This window comes from Vollenhovia emeryi, unplaced genomic scaffold (assembly GCF_000949405.1).
Source record: "Vollenhovia emeryi isolate VEMERY1.0 unplaced genomic scaffold, V.emery_V1.0 DF939122.1, whole genome shotgun sequence".
NCBI classification, from domain to species: Eukaryota; Metazoa; Arthropoda; class Insecta; order Hymenoptera; family Formicidae; genus Vollenhovia; species Vollenhovia emeryi.
This window is the reverse complement of record NW_011967244.1, coordinates 1,114,437-1,136,848: the sequence shown is the minus strand read 5'-3', so window position 1 is coordinate 1,136,848 and position 22,412 is coordinate 1,114,437. Positions and strand designations below refer to the sequence as shown.

The window sequence follows — 22,412 nt, the reverse complement described above, 5'->3', positions numbered from 1 at the left end:
GGCGGCTAAATGGATTCGCCTAATGCACCGAAATTGCGCCTTTGAAAAATTCCTTTCGCCCAATTACCCGCGCAATTACCGTCAATTATTCCCCGTATCGCGACGTCACAATGCAGGGCGCCGGGAGAGTTGATGCTGAATCGAACGCGCGCGCCTTTCCGTCGATAAGAGCGTGAATTCGCGCGATAATTGGGGCCGACGGCACGCAACGCGCTCCACGGCGCGAGCGGTGCGCACGAACGGCAGGGGCTCAACCCTCCGCGCTGAGCTCGCCCGGCCCTCTCGTTGCTAATTCAAATTTAATTCCGCGCGAATTAAAAGTTTCGCGCCGCGGTCCCACGTGCGTTCTAATCGTAATTGGCTCGCGAGCCGGCTGCCTTCGCGCCGCCGACTCGACTCGACAGCGGACGCGGGATATATCGCGGATCTACGACGTCCCCGGGAATACGGATCGCACGCTCGTTACGTTCTAACAGCTCGGCGGAAATCGCTGAACTGCAATTTTTATTTCGCACGTATAGCCCGACGATGTGACTGCGCCGACTAACGAGCGCGTGTCGCGTCTTTCGCGTCTCCCCGGCGATTTCATGATTTCGCAGCGCGATTCTCGTGACGCGCGAGCCCGACGAGCGGCTGCTAATGTCCGTCGCCGCGGGGAGGGACAAATGTCGCGAAAATCAAGGCGTGACGAAATTGCGCCTCCGGATCACTCCACGTTCATCGAGTTTCCTTAATAAATTAATCTTGATTCTGCCGTGAGATTAATGGAATATCGATATCGCGAGAATAAAACTGCACTGCAAAGGAGTCTGTGAAAGTTGCACGCGGGGAGAATTTTCTCGTGAAATTTATCCTGAAAATCGTGTGCTTGTGCGACAACGTGGCACTTTGAAGAATTTTTTCGAAATTTTACCATATCTTTTACTGGCAATTATACTTACACAGAAAAATAGTCATAGTCAGGTGTTATATTTAAGACTGTCTTAAGATCATCTTTAGACACTCCGTAGCCAATAAAATGTTCCATGCAGCATCTTTAAATAAATTCAAGACGACCTTGAATATAAAATCTGACTGTGTGTACCGGCCTTATATACTCAAATAAACGCGTTCATTGCTTTGTATATACGTAACAATCTGCAATATAATCTTTTTAGAAGCATTTAGTAATCTTACATTCCGACAATATTACAGAGTTGTTTAAATACTATAATTGTCGCTTCAAGAATACATATAATTAGTTTGACAACAAAATTATTGTAGTCATAATCTTCGATTTGATAATATGTTATTTTCTATCCAATAATGTTTCCTTTCCGTTCAAGAAAAATATTTTTAAATAATATATTTTTCATGATTGAATTATATAAAATTGCTTCATTCAAGTTGTAAGTTGTTCTTCCTTTAACGCGATATAATCTCACTTCAAGATTTTCACGTTGAAACTAAATATATTTTCCAAAGAATATTCCTTTTTTTTCTGTGCAGTATACATTTTACTAGTAAAATTTCAAAAACTCCCATAAAGTTGTTCAAAATGCCATGTTGTTCCAAGTTAGATTTCCAAGTTACATTTTAAAAGAAAATTCTCTCCGTGTATAAATAATGAATGTAACAATTACATTGTTGATAACGGAAATATAAATACACGTATTTTGACGAAAACTTACGAAGTTAAAGCAAGCTGATTACTTGTTGTATAAGATAACAATCTTACCTCCGGTATGTAAATTTACCAACGTATGTAAATGTGCGTCTTTAACAAATGGTCTCTATATTACTCACTGTAATAGTTGCAATTTTACATGAAACTCTTTTACAGCGTGTTCAAATTGCAGGAGTCAATAGAAAACGGTCTCTCGATCGACGTCAAAATGACACGATCGAGATTCCAAAATAAAAAAGTGGCGTGCAGAGATTGGGAAAAGGGCAACAAATTACAATGACAACAAAAGCCCCACTGCCGTCTCTACGTTTCATTCGATCGCGCTAAAGCTGCCGTACGATTCGCGAGAGGAAGAGCGACGAGGGACGGGAGCGGGTGTCTATTCTCGATTGAAATGCCGCGAGGAGATCGCACGGTGTCGGTCACGGGTCGGAATTTTGAGCAAAACGCCGCGCCGCGGCACGGCGTTGTCGACTATCTGAGCGGCAATTCGTATCGCGGGCATGTCGGCCGCACCGGCACCGAAATAAAACCGGCAAGAGGGAGGCGCCGCGCGGCTCGCGCGCACCCTATTGTCCGAGGGATCGCGATTCCGCGCACGTACTCGCGATACACACGACGCCCGCGAGGACGAGGTGGTTCTGCCTCCCCGCGGGTGGCAGACGGGAGTGCGGGTAGAAGCATTGTGCCGTCCGAAAGTAGTTCTCGGTCTGCGGTCGACAGGAAGTCCAAGAATACCGGCAGAATTATCTGCCAAAGGGAGGAGAGGTCGCGTGACCGCGCCACTTCCGGCCGGGTAGAAAACCCTCGCCGCGATGCTTGGGACCCCGGAGGGTGTCGGGCGATAAAGCGCTCGCCAAGGAAATGGGGTCCGCGGGGACATTTCTCGGGCCCGAGGGCGCGAGATAGGTCGAGGCTGAAACGCGTGACGACCGGTCGCATTAGGGCCGATGACGCCGACGATCGGCGCGCGGTACCGCCGTTACAACGGAAACGCGATATCGACAATTTTTCGCGCGAGGGCGGAGAAAGCCCGAGCGGATAACGCGCGAGCAATTCGCAACACACGACGACACCGCGCTGAACGGTCTCGCGTTTAGCAGATACGAGCGCCGGGAAGACGGAAGAAATAGAGGAAAAAGAGTGAAGCAGGGGAAAGAGGCGCGAAACGTAAAGTGATAGGATACGAGAGGGCTGAGCCCCGTTATCTCTATCTCGTCGGGATAAGAGAAATCGAAGGGGATTTTTGCTCGCGGATTCAGGTCGGCGAACAGGTGCGAGAGATAGACGGCGAGCCGGTCGCCCGTCGCAATGGGATCGCGCGACGCGCATCTCTAACGAGGGCGCGTCTTGCAGGGCACGTAGGTGGCGGGACGCATCTGTATGGAACGTATGCAGCCGGTTGCAGACCGGCTGCCGTTGCGCGCTGTTTGTCGCGTGCGCCGTAAATGCTCTCGTAAAGTTACACGTGCTTCGCAGCCTCCGCCGCGCCGTAAGCACCCTTCGCGCGTCGCCGTAAGTAATGACGAGGATATCAACGGCGGGTCGAGAAGGTGAGAGCCGGGTCGTGGAGGGTGAATTGGAGGTAAATGCGCCTGTATTCGTTCCGTCGCGGCGAAGAAATTGCACGGAGGGTAGAGAGAAACCGTTCCGCCGCGCAGAGACGGCAGAATCTTGATCTCGCTCTCGGGTGCTCCGCAGTGAGCTTGTTCGCCGCGCTCATTACCTGTTTCTCGAGCCGAATAACAAATGGTAGAGAGTGAAAAGTTAAAACTGCTGGAAATAAAATGGAAATCTTAAACAATGTTCGGGTAAAACAGGTCCGAGGTGGATATAAACAAATATACGAATAATGTGCCACTTTTCGCTCAGAGCTGCTCCATCTCGGTCTAGTAAGAATTCTGTGCGAATTTTGTATACTTTTTCCAAACGCAGTAAACTGCGACTTTCCGAGCAGAAATTTTAGTAGGGTCGTACTAGGGGCCTAAGAAGGATGCCTTAATGCCTAATCAGGCACTCATCAGTCTGATAGGGCCCAGACCGTAAATGTAACATCGAGAATTAAAATTGCCTGTTCAGGTTTTCCTTATCAAGACCTCGCGACTTGCCCCTTATATTCAGAAAAGTATATTCAGGTCATTCAAGTTTATCCATGATCCAGACAACTCGGCGTCGGATCATATCGGCTCGCCTCTTATACTAATACAGAATGATTTTTACTTACGAGAAAGACCAGGGTTGGGAAAGTTACTTTATAAAAGTATCTAGTTACAGTTGCAGTTTTTTCGCTAAAAATGTAACTAGTTACAGTTACAAGTTACTAATTCCGAAAAGTAACGCGTTACAGTTACTCAAAAAGTAACGAATCGTTACTTTGCAGTTATTTTCTTCGATGAAAATAAAAATATCAAATCTGAAGTTGAATTATAATGTAAAGTGTCGATAAAGCCCGGGTAGCACAAAGTATTGGCATAATATTGGGAAATAATGTAAATGCGATACCGTGCAATTATTGATGAGTAACATTGGCGTTACATGAGCCTTTATTCTATATTCAATATTACAATTTGATTGGGAAATCGTGGCCAATACAATTTCAATATCAATCCAATATTATAATAAATAATCATCTAGGTGCAATACCAGTAGTATATTTCCATTTATTTTATGGCCAATATTGACGTTATATTTGGAAAATATTGGCCGATGCTCTTCCAACATAACCAATGTTTAACCAAGCAATGTTAGCCAATGTATAGCCAATGAATTGTGCTTCTAGGGAGGCGCTTATGCGCAAAGGCAAGGCCTATGCGATTTGCGAAGGTTTAAAAAATATATAAAGTAACTATTAAATTAGTTACTAGTTATCGAAAAATGTAACTGAGATAGCTAATATGAGATAGCTGGTTTTCAACATCCAAATTCAATAACAAATTTCTTTTCGCAGCTGTTACACAATCTAACAATGAATTTTTTATTAAACAGATTTTACTCCAAGAGCAATAAATTTATGGTGCAACCAACAGACGATGCCTATTAATGTTGTAGAAACCTCGCTCGGGGACGTTCCTTTAATTATATAATACTTACAATTAATACAGATTTTACTAGTTGAATGTGTGGTAAAATTTCAAAAAATTGTTCAAAATGCGACGATGACCCACGATCGCATAATTTCCGGGGTACACTTTAAGAGAAAATTCTTCCCATGTAAACGATTTTAATTGTTGACGTTAGTACGCGTTCTACTTAGAAATCACTGGAAATTAATAATTTAAATTTTAAGTCGTGTTGCCGAAAGGTAAACATATTTTTTGGGCGGGGCATACGCAAAGATTAATATTCCTTGCGCAACTTTATTCACTGGCGCGAGTCTGCAAATTCTCTTGCGAGATTTCGCTCCATTTTTTAAAAGCTCGCAACTTCGCCGGTCGCTCGAGAAAGGCACGGTAATACTGAGCCGCGGTGCAATTAATTACTCGTTTGTCGATATTACGCTGGACGTAATTTTTCTGGCGAAGACATTTGATCGACATTTGCCCGCGCCGCGCCGTAATAATTCACTTTTAAGACAGTTTTCGATCGACCGACTCCAGTTAACGCGATCCTTTCTTCTCTCAATCTGTTCAACTTTTCCACAACATGTGGAAAAGTAACGTCGTTTGCGTCGTATTTTTATGTGTCGTTACACTGACAAGAGATAATCGCGCAGAGCTGCTCCCTTTAAAGCACGGTGTATGTAGCTTTCAAATTTTGTGGGAAACAAAATCCTTCAAAAATCATTTGCGATGCAATCCGGAGATTTGTCATCGGACAAATATAGCAAGCGACATCGTAAAAATGAAAAATTAAATTCGATGAAGTTACAGTAGACAAAAATACGAGTAAAAAAAGCGAAGTTAAACTCCCGCTATACATCGTTAATTCGCAAACGGCGCGAAAAGTCGGAATGTAGCAAAGCTCGTGCACTTTTCGCCCGCGCGGTCTCGTAAGACTGTCACTGAATCGCCTCTGTTTTACATCCCGTCCATCGTGAAATGTCGATGCACCGAACATACCTTTGGAAGCGTATTTCCTCCCATTTTTCCACTGATTCGCGTCTGTTCCCATTTGTACAAAATCATTTAGCTGCGTAGTGTAACACCGGATACCATCGCAATGAAATTATTTAACGGCCGGCTAGTAGCGCGCTGTAAACAATACTCGGAAATTCGCATTGCAATCTGCCGGACAAAGGGCCGTCCGGCTGCACAGGGCCTGGACGGTGTGCTTTTATTGCCCCGGCAACTCGGGTAGCCGGTTGACCATCGACCATGAACGAACCGCCTCTTTCTGGTCGCCTCTCGCGGTGCTTTCGTCAGCAAGCCGCTGGTGTGTCGCTGCAATTGTATATCAGGTGCGCGCCGCTTTTTCGATAAATCCGCTGTCGTTTGACGAGCGAGCGGCCGCTAAAAGGACGATTATACGACACACGGGCGCGATTTCGCGTCCGAGTTGGCCAGCCTCGGCAATGAGAGTGCCCTGTTGACTATCTATTGTTCTCCGGCCGGTACACACTTGGTTACGAATAATCCTGATTTTATTACGAGAACTCGGGAGAGAAAGATGAGATTGCGCTTACGAGAGCGCGATTTTATTGCCGGGCTTGTAGACAGATAGAATTTATTTCGAATCCTCGGGACGAGTCCCCGCAGTGGAACGGTAATTCTTAACGATATCCGTTGCAACCGACGAGTCGAAACGTAGATATCAAGCTTTGATATCTATTCAAGGAAACAGACAATATCTCTGAGATACCTGTAAATATTAGATCTGTTTCAACATCTGCTTCTGTCCAAATTTTATTCCCGGTTAAGATAACGGATTGAGATTGAGATTAGATTGAAATTTGATCGGTCAGAGTAAAGTTTACTAATCTCAAGTTTAGTGACTTTTATGCGTCGTCTACAATGCATGGAGTAAGCCCGGAGTAAGGAGTAGGAGTAAGGAAATAAATCAGTTTGATTTCTTATTTCTACTTTAGCTGTTACGCTTACTCTCGGCGAATCAAAACGCTATCGGCCAGCGTTACAAATATTTTAAAAATTATGCCTGTATTTTAGCTTCCTTACACTAAAAGCTAGAAGTTATGGTTCTCTCGTACTCCTTATTCCAGGCTTACTTTACACATTGTAGATGACGCATTACTCTAATTGGTCCAATTTCAATCTAATCTTAAAGGGATTCTGGCCTGAACTTCGAAATCGTCGGTAATTTAATGTCCTATATTGTCATTCAGCCCAGAACGTAAAGATGTGTTGGAAACATACACAACATAAAAGAGACGAGAACAGAGATGTTCGTGAAATATCTATCCTCATCTGAGATATTACAGCACTATCTCTTGCAAGATCTGACACCTATAGTTTATCATTCTGTAGCTACACTACGGGTGTAAAGATATGCGTTGTTATATAAAATAAAGTTTATCAGCAATCTTTTTTATTGCACTTTTAATCTTAGTTTTACTGGTTTAACATTATTCTTTGATCTAATCCGAAATGCAGATTGCTTGCGATTTGTGCAAATAGGTTATATAATTTGCAGGGTTGGGAAAGTTACTTTATAAAAGTATTTAGTTACAGTTTTTTCGCTAAAAATGTAACTAGTTACAGTTACAAGTTACTAATTCTGAAAAGTAACGCGTTAGAGTTACTAAAAAAATAACGAATCGTTACTTTGCAGTTACTTTCTTGCAATAAAAATAAAAATATTAAATCTGTAGTTGAATTATAATATAAAGTGTCGATAAAGCCCAGATAGCACAAAGTATTGGCGTAGTATTGGGAAATAATGTAAATGCAATACCGTGCAATTATTGATCAGTAACATTGGCGTTACATGAGCCTTTATTCTATATTCAATATTACAATTTTATTGGGCAATCTTGCTATACAGTCTAATATAGTTTGTCAGCCAATTTTTATATTTAGCACAGTTATACGTATAATTTATATTTCAGCATTTTACTTTTTATTCTGTTGCTGTGTGTAAGTTTCATGATAAGGGCATACATATTCAGCGTAGACATCTGCGGGATGCGAAACGAAGAAGATTGGTTTTTGGTTCGTCTCGCTACGTCGATTTTTCGCCGAGTTATAGCGTTTTAAAAATCGGGCGCGCGCGCACCATTCATGAAAGAAGGCCGCGCGAGTATTACGCAAGTAGTACGCGAGCGTACTACGTCCCAAAAAAACTGGCATAAAAACATACGAAGCACAGGTGTTCGGTAGTAAACATCGCCACGTGAGACGCCGCGCGAGACACCGCGCGTCGTCTGCTGCTGCTGTCTCAAGATTAAGATCGCGAGTCGATATAATCGTCAATATTTTCGCACAGAAAAATCGTAGGAAGATGATCCTGGTCTCGTTGGAAAGCTAAGATTTCAGCGCTTCTAACGAGATAAGAATCGCTTATCTCGGATCATCAGTTTATGAAATATCGTTAATTAATTCTGAAAATAAAATTAATTTTATCCCGAGATCGAGATTACGAGTCGATATAATCGCCAATAACTTCGTACAGAAAAATCGTAGCAAGATGATCTTGGTCTCGTTGGAAAGCTAAGATTTCAACGCTTCTAACGAGATAAGAATCGCTTATCTCGGATCATTAGTTTATGAGGCATTATTGATAAATTCCGAGAAAAGTGACTTTGTCCCAAGATCGAGAGTGTGAATTAATCTTTTGATTGGATGAATCTCTCTCACGTCGTGCATTAAATAGCAACTTTAATTTATGTTCACTCAATATTCATTTTTCTAAATATACACACATGTATAAATTGCACAGTTTGTTGTTGATAATTCCCTCCTAGGGTACTACCTTGCTGTGGTGGAGGGGCTTAAGTACCCTGAAGGGTTACTCTCTAAAAGTCAATCAGTGGATTATCACTGAAAACAATGAATATTCACTGATTTACACACGGAAAAAAAAGATTAGCTGCCATAGCTAAAACGTAGTAAAATAGGGACAACTAATATTTTTAGTTGTGATAGCTAAATATTTTGCTACTGTGCCTATTGTATTAGGTGCGACAGCAAACCGACAGCACACCTAATACAATAGGCACAGTAGCAAAATATTTAGCTATCACAACTAAAAATATTAGTTGTCCCTATTTTACTACGTTTTAGCTATGGCAGCTAATCTTTTTTTTCCGTGCAGTAATAATGCACCGATTAATTTTTAGAGAGTACAGACCCTAAAGACGGGACCCAAAGGTACCCATCGCGTTCGGGAGTGCCGTATAAAGTAATCGCATTAAAGACATTTCAAAGCTCGTGTGAAAGATATCTATTCTTCACGGAAAAAAACATTTAGCTGCTGTAGCTAAAACTTAGTAAAATATGGACAGCTAATATTTTTAGTTGTGATAGCTCAATATTTTGATACGACAGCAAACCGTTTGCTGCCGCACCTAATACAATAGGCACATGTGCCTATTATAAAATTATAAAATTAATTGTGATGAAAATATAATAATGATAAAAATGTCAAAAGAAAATGACTATTGTAAAGAAAAGAGGACCGCCGATCGAAATTGGCGGGGGTGGTGGAGGGCCTCATATTTTTGCAATGTACTTTCAATATAAACACAGTAACGTGCAATTATTGATACGTAACATCGGCGTTACACTACATTTATTCTATACTCAATATTACAATTTTATTGGGCAATCTTGCTAATACATTCAATCCAATATTAAATAATCATCTAGGTACAATCTCAGTAGTACATATATTTGCATTTATTTTACGACCAATATTGGTGTTATATTGGGGAAATATTGGCCAATTCACTGCCAACATAACCAATGTTTAACCAATGTTAGCCAATGTACAGCCAATGAATTGTGCTACTTGGGAGGCGATTAATTATACGCAAAGGCAAGGCCTATGCGATTAAGTAAAGGTTTAAAAAATATATAAAGTAACTATTAATATAACTATTAAATTAGTTACTACTTATCGAAAAAATGTAACTGAGTTAAGTTACAGTTATCATATGGAGAAAAAGTAACGAAGTTAAGTTAGAGTTGCCAAAAAGAAGTAACTGTAACTTCGTTACATGTAACGAGTTACTTCCAACCCTGATAATTTGTATACGAGCGAAAGTTTCTTTCAACTGACAGCTTCACGTGCAGCACCAAGAAATATTTTATAAATTTTGTTCGTTTTTAGTCTTAAACCGACCAGCCTGCAATGTATTTTTGTACGTACTTTAAGTATATGAAAGGATTTTCAGGTCTGTAAAGCCAATCAGAGATAGCTGTGTCACACTACATGTCGGTATTTGCCATCACTCCAGCCAATCCCCTTAAGTCTGATACAGGCTTTAATATCTCAATATCATATTGCCTCGACGTTGCTTCCAAATGTATTTTCCCTACTTACTCGTTCTTAGTGTATCCGTGCTTTTAATCGCCGATTGTAATAACAAGCAGAATTTCGAGCGTTTCCAACGCGACGATAAAATTGGGACAACGTTATGGCAAAAACTGTGGAGGGTCATTAAAAAGTTTCGATTACTCTTCCCTTTAACTTTGCACTTTTCATTTGTAGGCAGGTGCGGAATAACACTGCCAAGTGCAAAATACAAAGTACTGCAATGTGAAAAAGCGGAAGAGCATTATGAAATAGGGCGTATAATCAATATTATGCGAAATCGCGTGAAATTACAAATACAATACGTATAACAGAATCGGAATTACATTCGAAACGAATAATCTCTTTACGATACCACGGGGGGGGGGGGGGAGCTGCGATTTATATATCTCTATCGGAAAATGATTTTCTTAACGAGACGCTCGCCATCGCGGCTCTTAAAAAGTTTCAGCGGCGCAATGGAACGCGTTGTATCCATTAATCGGCGGTATAATGCATCGATAACGAAGGGAAATAAGAAACCGGGCTATTACTAGGCGTAATCTACGGCTGGAACTTACTTTGCGAGACTCGAGGATCGAAACGACTTCGGGGATAAGGAGCCATTCTTCCACCTTGGAGCCAGAAAAGTTCGTAATGGGAATACGATTAAATTGCAGTTGGATTGCTAGAAAAATATTGCCATGCGATGCACGAGAAAGTCGTTAATCTCTTACGGAATTCAAACAACGCTCGAACATTACCCCGAAGACTTTTATGCCTATCCGGGAATTTCTGCTCGTATATTAGTGGAACGCTCGTTAATCTTCGATCGCATATTTTCTAGCTAGCATTATTTAATGTGAATCTCCAAATCTGAACGCATTTACCCCGAGTCGAATATTTTGGCCTCAGTTTAGCCTCGTATAATTTGAGAGTAACGAGATCGAACCAAGGTCTTTGTGTTGGAGAAAATATGTTGAATTTTTTATCTTGTCAGATAGGCTTGAAAAGAGGTGTCTGTGAAGGTGGCACGACATTCTACCTTATATGAAATATCCTTATATGTAAAAATCAACTTTTAAAAAACGTCGTGCTAACTTCGCGAATCTAGCACGACATCTTCCCCTCTAAAGTTCTCTATTATGAGATAGCAGGTTGTCAACGTCCAAATTCAATCGCAAATCTTTTTTCGCAACGGTCACACGATCTAATCAATTTTCTATTAAACAGATTTCACTCCAAGGGCAATAAATTCATGGTGGAATCAACAGATGATGCCTATTAATTTAGCAGAAACTCAGCTATCTCATAATAGAGGACTTTGTAGAATAATTGAGGCCCATTCTGGGACCACATACTCGGGACGTTGATCGCGAATCTCTCCATGACGCCGGAATAGTAAAGTAGATTTTCCCTTCGCAATATTCTTGCAGGGATGGAAAACTGAATTAAAGGAACGAGTACTTCAGTATCGAATGTATAAGTCGACTCGCACAGTTATCATATATCACACGTCTGGATAACGAATTTGCTCGTAAAATCTACGTTAAAACAAATTACTTCGCTTTTTACCTAGATCATACACTTAATAGTGTGTGCGCGGGCGATAATAAAATTATACGCCACCGGAATAGCTGACCGCATATCAAACCAATTATAGGATATTGATTTTCCTTTTTCCTTCGAGTGCTTTAATATACAGTGCTCGATAGTGCCTCTCTCGCGCGAATTATTGGCAGGCTGCTTCCCCTCGACAAAGGACAAATTGTACGATATCCTTGTAGATATCTGTAATAACCACTTGGCGTTTTCAGAACGAACTGGTAAGAGTTGCAAGCGCACAATTTAAAATATTGACTTATAAGTGACACATTTTACGTTTAATATCTCCGCTGTTTAATCTCGACCTGGCCTGAAGTTAATTTCATCCTTCACATTGCACCGACTTTGTGGTCTCGCGATGTAAAATTATTAAAATACAAAATACAAGACAAAGTGCCGACATTGAAAAACATACGGAGCTTCTCGACGGTCCTCGCACGTTTTTCGGGAGTTTTACGAGTATTCTATGAGAATCTCTTCCAGTAGGCGATCCAACCCCGCTTCACGGCGTCTCTTTCACCCACCTGCTATGTGTTCAAGTTTGGACCAGCCCGGTGTCTGAAAGTCAAAGACAAGCGCGACACGCGGCGCCGCACCATTCGTATGCTACTTTTCACTTCGGCAACAAATATGAAGCCGATGCACCGGCTGACACCGGGCCGAAAAATCTCCAGTTCGCGATTCCGATCCTCCCTCATCGTCCATCGTATATCCGTGCGCTCTCTCTTTCTTTCTCTCTCTCTCTCTCTCTCTCTCTCTTTCTCTCGCTTCGGGATTAGTTGGAAAGTCGAGAGCTACGATCGCTACGTGCCTGAAATAGGAAAGTCCATCCATATTCTTTTCGCGCTCGCCCCTTTCATTTATACGGGGAGAGCGCCTCTGCATAAACGCGCCGAAATTTACGGTCGAGAGGAGCCGTCATTTCATCCCTTCTCTGTTCGGACGAGAGTCACCCAACAATCCTCCCTGTTGGTCTCGAAACGTCCCGGCCTCTTCACCAAAGCAATAATTAATAGTACACAAATCGCGAATTTCCCTACTTCTGCCAATACTCCGCGGTTCTGAGATTTCAAGGTCTGAGATTTGTTTCGCCTTCTCGGCGAATAAAAGTTCCAATCGCCTCTCTAACTCTTAAATTATTATTAAATGGCTGCCTGTATACGCAGCGCTCGCTACCTCCATTTTAATGACGAGCTCGAAGTCCGTCTTTCCGCTAGCGAAAACAGCGAGAAAAATCATCGTGCACTCCAGGTTTTGAAGGTAGCACGCTTGTAACTTTTACCTATTTTAAATTACGATCTAATGCGAAGTTAAATTAGAAATTTGGGCAAAATAAATTACACTCGATTTTTATCATCGAGGCTGTTGTTTCGCCATGCACTTGCTTATATGTAGAATAAGTAATAGCAGCGACATTAATAGTTTATATACGTCGCCGATGGACAGGAAAAGATATTTAATATCTTGATGGAGTAAGAGAGTCAATATGTTTAAATGCATCTATCTATTTACATCTGAAGCGTGCAGAAATATAGAATCCCGGCAAATTTCGAAATTAATTTACGACGTCACTTTCGTCGTCGGACGAACGACCGACGCACGTGTCGCGAGTTGGAGCTCAGTACTTAATTAGTCGACTCTGTTATGCCACGACCGCTGTAACCTACATTAAATACCCACATTTAATCGTCGTGCCGTTTCTCAATTTAGTCGTCGCGATTTGTAAAAGTCTTCGACCGAACTGCATGGATAATCCCATAGACATAGTAATACTAGACCGAGCATGAGACGCCAGACCTGAAGCTCAGGTAGAAAAGGTTAGAAAGTAGGTGCCGTCCACCTTTCTCTCTCTAACGAGAGGAATAAAAAGAGGAAGGTTGACGCGGCACCTACCCAGAGAACATGCATGACTAAAAGACATCTTTAAGACGTCTATTAGACATCTTATGTCTAAAAGATGTCTAATATTAGATGTTTTAAAGATGTCTTCTAGACATGCGTGTTCTCTGGGTACTTTCTATTCTTTTCTACCTAACGTTCCTTGCTTAAAAGAGAACATGCTCGGTCTAGTATTACTATGTCTATGGATAATCCAAATCGATATTTTGCCACTGATAATTTACGCAAAGACAATATATCAGATCTGATACTAATTTGAGATTCTTTGGAAAATTTAGACTTCGAAAAACCTGTCCGTTTCAGACGTGGAACATCCTGCAGCGAGTATTCGCGTAAGCGGCACGTTCGCGTCTCTTCGACACTCGATTCGCCGGTGCGACGAGATCGATCTAGTTGTTAGTCGCCGCTTCGTGAGCGGGAAATATCATGCTGTCCGCGATGTAATCGAGTTGCTATCCGATCGCTCTCGATCAGCAACTGCGAGCCTCCGACGAGGACCGAATTAGCAGTTATCTTTATTGCTCTGTACAGGATCCGTTCATTTCGAGCGCTTGACAAACGCCCGCTCGCGCGGGGAAGAGGGCCGGCGGTTGTGAATGGCCATAATAACATGTGACGTTGCGATAAAACTTTGTTAAACAACCGGCAGGCCTGGATTTGTCACCGTCGCGTCGCGGGCGCGGCCGCGATGCGTATTTGCACATCGGTCGACATCGTTGGCCACAACCATCTGCTTTATCCGCGGCCATCAACGTTATTTACGTTAGCCTTCGTTTAATTGGTCAGCCCTCATAGAGAGAATAATTAACGCGATCAAACCGAATTATCGCTTATCGGCCTAATAACTTCTTTCCGCGTAACCGTCCCCTCCGTTCGTACACGAAATAAATTTGTGCAAAAGTTTCTGAAATGTACAATATACAGGGTGTTATGTAATACCCGCCTCACCTCTCATTTATGGATAGAGCGAACTAGACTGAGTCGAAAAGTCCTCTACCACTTTACAATTTTCGAAATAGTTATCGAGTTATTAATTATTAAAAATCGCTGTCTTAGCCCGGTCTATCGCCCAATTCAAGGTCGCGGCGAGATACGGCCGTCCCGTGATTGGCGTTGCTAGACGCGCGGGGAATAATTCAAATTGGTCACTTTTTAGTTTAATAATTTATGTAATGTAATAGTAAAGTCATTTTTTAAATAGTGCCATTGAGTAAATAGTCCAGTTTATGGTTTATTTTCATCGACGTATAATGAACCTAGAGAAGATTCGATTCGATTCGAATTCGAACACGAACAGATTCGATCTGATTCGGCCACACAAAAGCACGATTAGTACAGCTCTAATTGCTACGAATAAGTAGTTTATTTCCACAAGACTTGTACTTTTATGTATTTCCACGCGCGCCTGCGAAGTTTTAATGTGCGACATTTGGAAAGCACGCAAGCGAAGTCGTGTAAAAAAGAGATTTCCGCATCCACACGCTGCTACACTTCAAGCCGCCATAAAATAGGATCGATATAACGACAATCATATTTATTATTGGGGAAGAAATATTTTAATCTGAAATGAACAGTCTCTCGAATAAAATAATGATGCATGCATCATTATTTTATTGCATGCATTAAATTGATATACATATGTACCCTTATCTAAATATACACGGAGAGAATTTTCTCTTAAATTTATCCAAAAATATTGTAATTGTGGGACAACGCGGCATTTCGAAGAATTGCATGGGAGTTTTTTGAAATTTTACCCTACATTGCATTATACTACATTGTACTAGTAAAATGTGCGGTAAACTTTAAAAAAAGTCTGATGAAGTTCTTCAAAACGCCGTGTTGTCCCACGATCACGCGATTTTCAGGATAAATTCTAAGAGGAAATTCTCTCCGTGTATCCAGCTAAGTCAATCTCTTATTTAATTCGAGAGAGGCGAACAGGAATTATTAATTGAATCTTCACATTGTTTTATTGTTCACTGCACGAGGTGACGAGTTTAAACATGCCAGGAATACGTGTTGTCTCGTTATCAGAAATCATTTCTGAAAGGGCAGTCGTGCAACAGTATCGTCTTAACGACGTTTCGGGAGACACCGTATAATCGGTGGAATAATTCTGTTTGAATTCGATGACGGCCCATGATGTAATCTCGAAAGAGATCGCCGAGCACCCGTTTACCCGTTTACCTACGACATGTTGCAATTACGTTATTTCAGCCCTCCGCGGCAAGAAGACGGTAACTCGCAGCTAACGATCTCGCGAGCAGCCGGAGAAGGCAGCGTCTGCCTCTCGTATTGTGTCGCCGAGATAATAAAGCGCAGTTCCGCGACACTTGCTGTGCGGCGAGGTAACAATGGTGTATTTTGCGCAATTTTATATAAGTATCGCGGATAAAACCCATACGGGGCGCGGGCGCACGCGCCGCTCCTATTCATCTCTCTCGGAGATGATATTTCTGCAATTAAGTCCGCCGTGAAAACTCACGGAGGTCCGCCGCGCCGGCGGCAGCGCGCGGTAATCGCTTTCGGTTCGTATTTGCGCGACGGCCACCGCGTTTTACCTCGTCTCCTCCGCGAGAAGCGAGAATCGCGTAATTCGCGTGATCGGATACGGTCGCGGGTCCGGAGAGCTTCCCTTCGAGCGACAACGCTGCGTTGCGATTTTCCACCCCGATTGTTTCCGCGAAACAACGTTAGCGAAACGTTTGTTTTCGTATGCGCCGCTGTCCATCAGAAACTAAAGGGGAATCAAAATAACTGGCGATTTCTCTGCGGCCTTTGTGCCCGGCGTGCAGTTTCGATTAATCCCGACGAATGCCGAGATTTTTGCGCCCGTTATTCCGATGCCGCAATCAAAAGACTCGCGTACCGATACGCTACTAAAAAAAGCACGAAAATACAATACTAGGAACGAATTGTAACAAAAAAAAAGGGTTACCGATGTTGGTATCAAACGAGCGAGCTTTAGATAATCGATTTACCCGTGTTCGCCATCTCGACTGTTTTTTCTCACCCCCCTAAAAGCAATTATTTTTAATTGTTTCTGAGTAAATAGTTATTACGCGGCAGCCTCTCAATGCGCTCGTTTATCACACATTTATTACACGGTTCCTTCGTTAATGTATCGACATATTTTATATTTTATTTCGCAGTTCGAACCACGTAAAACGTAACGTAAAACAGATTGATATTGATCTACGTTGAATGTAAAGCTCCGGCGAGTAATCATCTACTATTGCCATAAACAGCAATCGCAACAAATGTAGTTGTACCTACATAATGACGGCGGATATTTCGGCGATAGCGGTACAATGCTCGTAATTTTCGCGCAGTAAAGCAACATAATAATTAGATCCGACCAATATGGACCAATGGGCTGTTTCGCTGTAAACGCGAGGCACGAGTTTTCCGCCGTTAGATGAGAAATTGCAGAGTGGGTTCCGCAAAACAGTTTCCATTCTCCCATTTCTCTCTCTCTCTCTCTCTCTCTCTCTCTCTCTCTCTCTCTCTCTCTCTCTCTCTCTCTCTTTTTCTCTTTCTCCGGGATAATTAGACGTATTCAAATGAACCCGGAAATCCTTTCACGTAGTAACTTGAAGTGAATTTTGCACGTGCTTCGGCTAATTTTTCCTTTGCGGAGCGCGAACGTCATGTATCTCGAGCCACTGCAATTTGCGAATTTTTCGCCGAGAGGCGGATTCAGAAGCGCGTAAAACTATCTTTGTTATTAAAATGAAAATCCAAATTACTTGCGCCGCATACAAAGGTACACACCAACACACCAACATTAATAAAACGTTCCTGCCTATAAAATATACACAAGGCAACGCAAGAATATAAAAACAATATTCCATTATTATTGGTATAATTAATATTAGCGCATACATTATACACGTTCAAGTTAATATCCACAAAGAAAGGCAGGAAAATGGATTTAAAAAAACTGTAACGTAAAAGAGGTAGAAAATAAACGTACCTGATAATATTATATTAATAAAATCGAACTTGATGTGAAACGTACATAAAGTATGAAAGCAAAAATTGAAGGAACGAATAATATTGAATAATGATTTTTAAATATCATAGAACAAATATAAAGAAATATGAAAAATTATTAAAAAAAGTTGGTTAACCTTGAAGTCGCCAAATATCCCTCTAGTACACTTCGTTTTCATCTAAAAAGAACCTAGTTGCAAAATTTGAGCCAAATTGGAGCATGGGCGTTTTCGGAAGAAAATCCCCCAAAATATTCTCCGTCTCTCTGTATAATTCTACCGCGGTGACTCAGAGACTTATTCGCCTTTGGACATGTCGAAGCCGATCCGACCCGACCCGAAAGAATTGAGCGGGGTGATAAGTCGTTCGCGAAATTGCGACTGATACGCGGGACTCCGGAACTTCCAAATGTGTATCTACGATCGCCCGCCGGTTAGTGTATCGCCTGCGGTCCGGGGACCTCTCGGGAACTTTCCTCGGACGAACTTTATCGCCGCCGATTTTTCGCGACTTTCGCCCGTCTACGGAGCGACACGCCCCTGGGAGACGAGAAAGTCGCCGGTCTGCCGAATCTTTAACGATGCCGGTGGACACGGTACGCGACAAGTGGTTGGCACGAACAAAAGAGACTCCGCGTGTGGTTGAAAAATTTCTGTTGAATTTAACTGATGCCGCAAAACGATCCGCAGAAATTTTTGTGTTAATTTAACATAATGCGGATGTTAAATAGCGACGCTGATGCTGTCTTGTGTTCTTCAGCGCAAAATAAACCTCAAAGTAACTTGAAATAAATTTTGTCCGAAATTAACATATTTTTAACGATAAAATTAACTGAAAGAAAAGTTCTTTTTACATTTTTACAAATGCACTGATTCAAACTGTATAAATTGTGGAATACAATTTTCTTTTGTAAATTTTAACGGATAAATTTTACCGCTAACAATACGAATCATCTCTCTTGTGTAAAATTAAAAATAGGTGCACATTGTGTTAATCTCACTTGTTTTAATAATTTAATACTTGAATTTAATTAACACAAAAACGTTGTATGTTAATGAATGTGTTAAATATTTCGACACGAAGGCTTTAACCGGCATATTTTTTAACAAAAAAAAAACAATTTTTTCAACCGCGCCCTTCGCTCGCACGGAAAATATATTGGCTACTATTTAGGAGGCTGTATTTCCACCTCACGTATGGCAGAAAGTAAGAACATGCCCAACGATACCAGTAGCCACCGACAGAAGCTCCTGGGAATTTAACAGACTCGTCGCGAGTGAAAGCGCGTGCGTGAATTATTCTACGATAATTCCATCAAAGCAGATTTCGTCGAGCGTCGGTGCGCGCGCGGATCCGTCGCAAAGGGGGATCGGATTCGCGGGTGCACGTGACCGATTATTAATTTCGATCGCTGAAAGGGACGTGGGGCGAGAATCTCGCCTGATGTGCGCGTCGCACGCGCATTCGGGAATCAGAGCGGCGGGCACGTGCGAATATGTTCCGGAATCTGTTCGGCTAGATTAAATCAATGGGGGACCGGCCGAGATGGGTCAATGTACGAAAATCCGCCGGCGCGCGGCGGCAGTCGCATTATGTCCCCCGGGACATCGTAATCGCATTAATTGCATTGACCGACACCCGAGAGCACCCGGCGCGGCGCGGCACACGCGCGGCCGGACGCGGCCGGGGAATCCGCCGCGGACAGGTTCGGCGACGGAAAATTTCCGATATTTGTTTCGCGCTCGAGGTTGACAGGCCACCCCCTCCCGCCTTCCGAATTGATGACGACCGTATCGAGTGCTGCTGCTGCGGAGATGAATCCGGCCGCGGAGCAGATGGCTCGCGCGAAATATCTAAAACCGCTCGCAGTTCGCGACATTATTTATTATTTTTTTTTTTTGCGAACACAGTCAGGCGCGAGCTGTCAAAATACGTTTCCTAAAACATCCCCCCAGATTCACAAGTCGATGATCAAGTCGATATCGATCATGATTTTTCGGACCGTTGATTTGACGACGACTAGATTCTTCATTAATCGATAATACTTGAGAGATCCGCGTAATACTTTGGCGATATCTTGTCGACGTATGTTTAAGTAGAAAAAACGGAAATTGCAAAAATCGAGACACGACCTTGCGGAAGGACCAGTCGATATTTAATGATCGTCGTGCAGGGCCGTCGAATAATCCAATGAAGAAACGCGCTCGCGATAATTGTAGATAGAATTGGACTCGAAAATGAAATACTTGTATATCCGCGCTGAAAGGGAAAAGAATTGATAACTGGACTTGGGCTTTTGCCGAAGCGAGGGATAATCGATTTATTTGAGCGGATTAACGACTAAATAATTCCACGGTCATCCCCGACGAGCATGAGCTTGTGAAAAGCTAACTAAATCGGTGTCCGTCCGATAATTTCGCGTCACGGCCAAAATTAATCAGACGCGGAGATTAAAATACGTCGCGAATTTTTAATCTAAAATTGAATCCATGCCGTCTGGCGCGATGGCTTGATTAAATGCCAGGTGTTTAATATTCTTGCTGCTAAGTATGTTTGATAATAACTAATTACTTGGTCCCTCGGCCTCTCTCAGGTGTACGGGGACGTGCTGAAGATAAGACGACACTGTCTACGAACTCAAGCGTGTCCTCTTAACGCTTAAGTAGTTGTATGAACCTCATAAGCAGTATTCATGACGCTGTTTACTTTACAGTGGTATAAGTAGTATAAGTGACGTAAATATAGCATGTACTACAAGAAACTCTCCTAAACAAGATAAATTTAACAAGAGCAGAGACGACTGTTCGGGTGGATAAATTTGTAATCAACTTCCGGCGATAGCTCCCGATTCATTTTAATTGCCAATTTCCCTTAATCAACTGGCGGTTTTAGTTCAGAATTTAGACCAAAAAATTGAGTGAATATCGCGTTACTCCTTGTCCTCGTTGCGTAAAAGCTAAATTTGATTACATTATTTCCATCAGTCGCTCTTTAAGTTCGGTTCGCGAAAAGACGATGATATACACTCGAATAATTTTTCTCCTTTCTCTGCACTACAACCAGAAAGGTAAAAAAACAAAGAGAAGAGGATTCAAGATTTAGAGACACGAAAAAACAAACTCGAGGGCAAACGAGATGCCGGTGAAGTCGCGCGTAAGATATTGCAAGACAAGCTTAGAGGTGGGGTATCTGTCGCTCAAACGAGGGCTCGCGCGGTTCGCGTGCGAGCCCTCTGGCTCCGATAAGGGCGCCGGTCGCGCGAAAAGGACGTTTTACCTCGCGATTGAGCGGCTTCGCCAGAGTGATGACACCGGTGCGCGGATCGACGACGAAGTGGTCCGTGAGTTGTATGCCATATTTCACCGGCGATCCTTCGGGATCGTGGCCCTTCAGGATGAACACTTGCGTCCCGACCTTGGTCGATTCCGAGAGCGGCAGGCCCGTGGGGTATCCCCCGGCCTCCAGGATAGGTGGCTCGTTCACGTTGTTACCCGCTGGAACAACAAAAAAAGAAACGTTTGTTTTCGAGAGTTTGTCTTGCCGGGTATATTGATCACCCGCACGCCCGCGAAATCCCACCCTATGTACCTTAGCCGGGGTTTATTTATTCCTCTCGTTAACTCACCCTTACACGCTGCACGCTGCAGTTCACCGCGGGAAACGAGATGCCTAGGGTGTCCCGAAAGTTACCCTCTGCTAAGGCGCGAACGGGTTTCCGAGTTGTTGAGCGCCGAGCGAAAAAATTGAACGACGTTTTAGAAGCGCGCGGGGAAAAACCCTGTTCACTCGTAACTTTTATGCGCGCATTTTTACGAAACTTGCCTGTAAATCAGAATACGCGTTTGCTGCGAAACAAGGAGGGCAGGGAAAAATTTACGTCGCAATTCATTGCTGCCTGCTTCGTTCAGAGAAGCCAATTAATCTATTTGGCAACGTTCCCCTTTTCGTCCGCAATGCTCGAAACTTCCGATTTCGACGATTAAGATAATCGTGGAACTTGTGTATCAATCATTGCGTGAATTCAATCATTAAGTGTGCACATAGTATCGGGGTCGCGTATTTATTGCGCATAAATGCTGTCGGATCGATTTAGATGATTAAGGCTACACGAGCTAAGTAGATTATGATTGATGTATCCGTTGCGCGGAAATCGATTTTTGCCCGCCAATATCGCCCGCTGGACCTGTCGATAATCAATTTCGCCGCGAGATCCGGAGCTTAGTGTTTTCATGCTCCTTTTGCGACAGGTGCAATCAATACGGAAATCCCAATTCAGTGCGTTGAACAAGAAAATATATCGCGTCGTCAGAGAAGCTTTTCCGGTTCTTATATCACATTATATCATTATATCGTTTGAAGACGAGAAGAAGAGAAAGAGAGAGAAGAATGCTTTGTCACAAGAGACAAATGCTTTGGAAAGCGAATTCTTGAGCTTAAAACCTAATAACCCTTGTAATTCTCTGGGAAAGAGGAAACTATCGAATTATTCATATCTAAGAGAAGCATTTATACTAGATACTTACAACGCTGCTATTGCGAATCGTATCAATGAGTGATAAATTACCTTTTATTTTGTTTTGAATTAACGTTGCGCATACAATACCTTCTTTGCATGTATACAAAGTCTTAAAAATATACAATGCCCGATTACATTTCTAGTACATTTAAATTTTCGGTGTCAGTATGTAAATTGACGGTGTTGTTAGTTTCTTGCTTATATTTCTCGTGCAATGATCATATCGAGAATTTCATAAGCAGATGACACGTAATACCGAAAAAAGTTGCAAGCGCAGCACTTGCCTTTTCTTGTAATTACATTCTTGCGGCGGGCGAAAAT

At 42.5% G+C, this 22,412-nt stretch overlaps 1 protein-coding gene across 1 annotated transcript in view; it reads right to left on the bottom strand.

Moving 5' to 3' along the window:
* The window catches only part of LOC105569878 (cadherin-87A), a 252,472-nt gene that overhangs the window by 39,479 nt on the left and 190,581 nt on the right, over nt 1-22,412 (bottom strand). Inside the window, exon 5 of the mRNA XM_012026669.1 lies at nt 20,852-21,069. Within this exon, the coding sequence (XP_011882059.1) occupies nt 20,852-21,069 (218 nt within the window). The remainder of the gene's footprint in view (nt 1-20,851; nt 21,070-22,412) is intronic.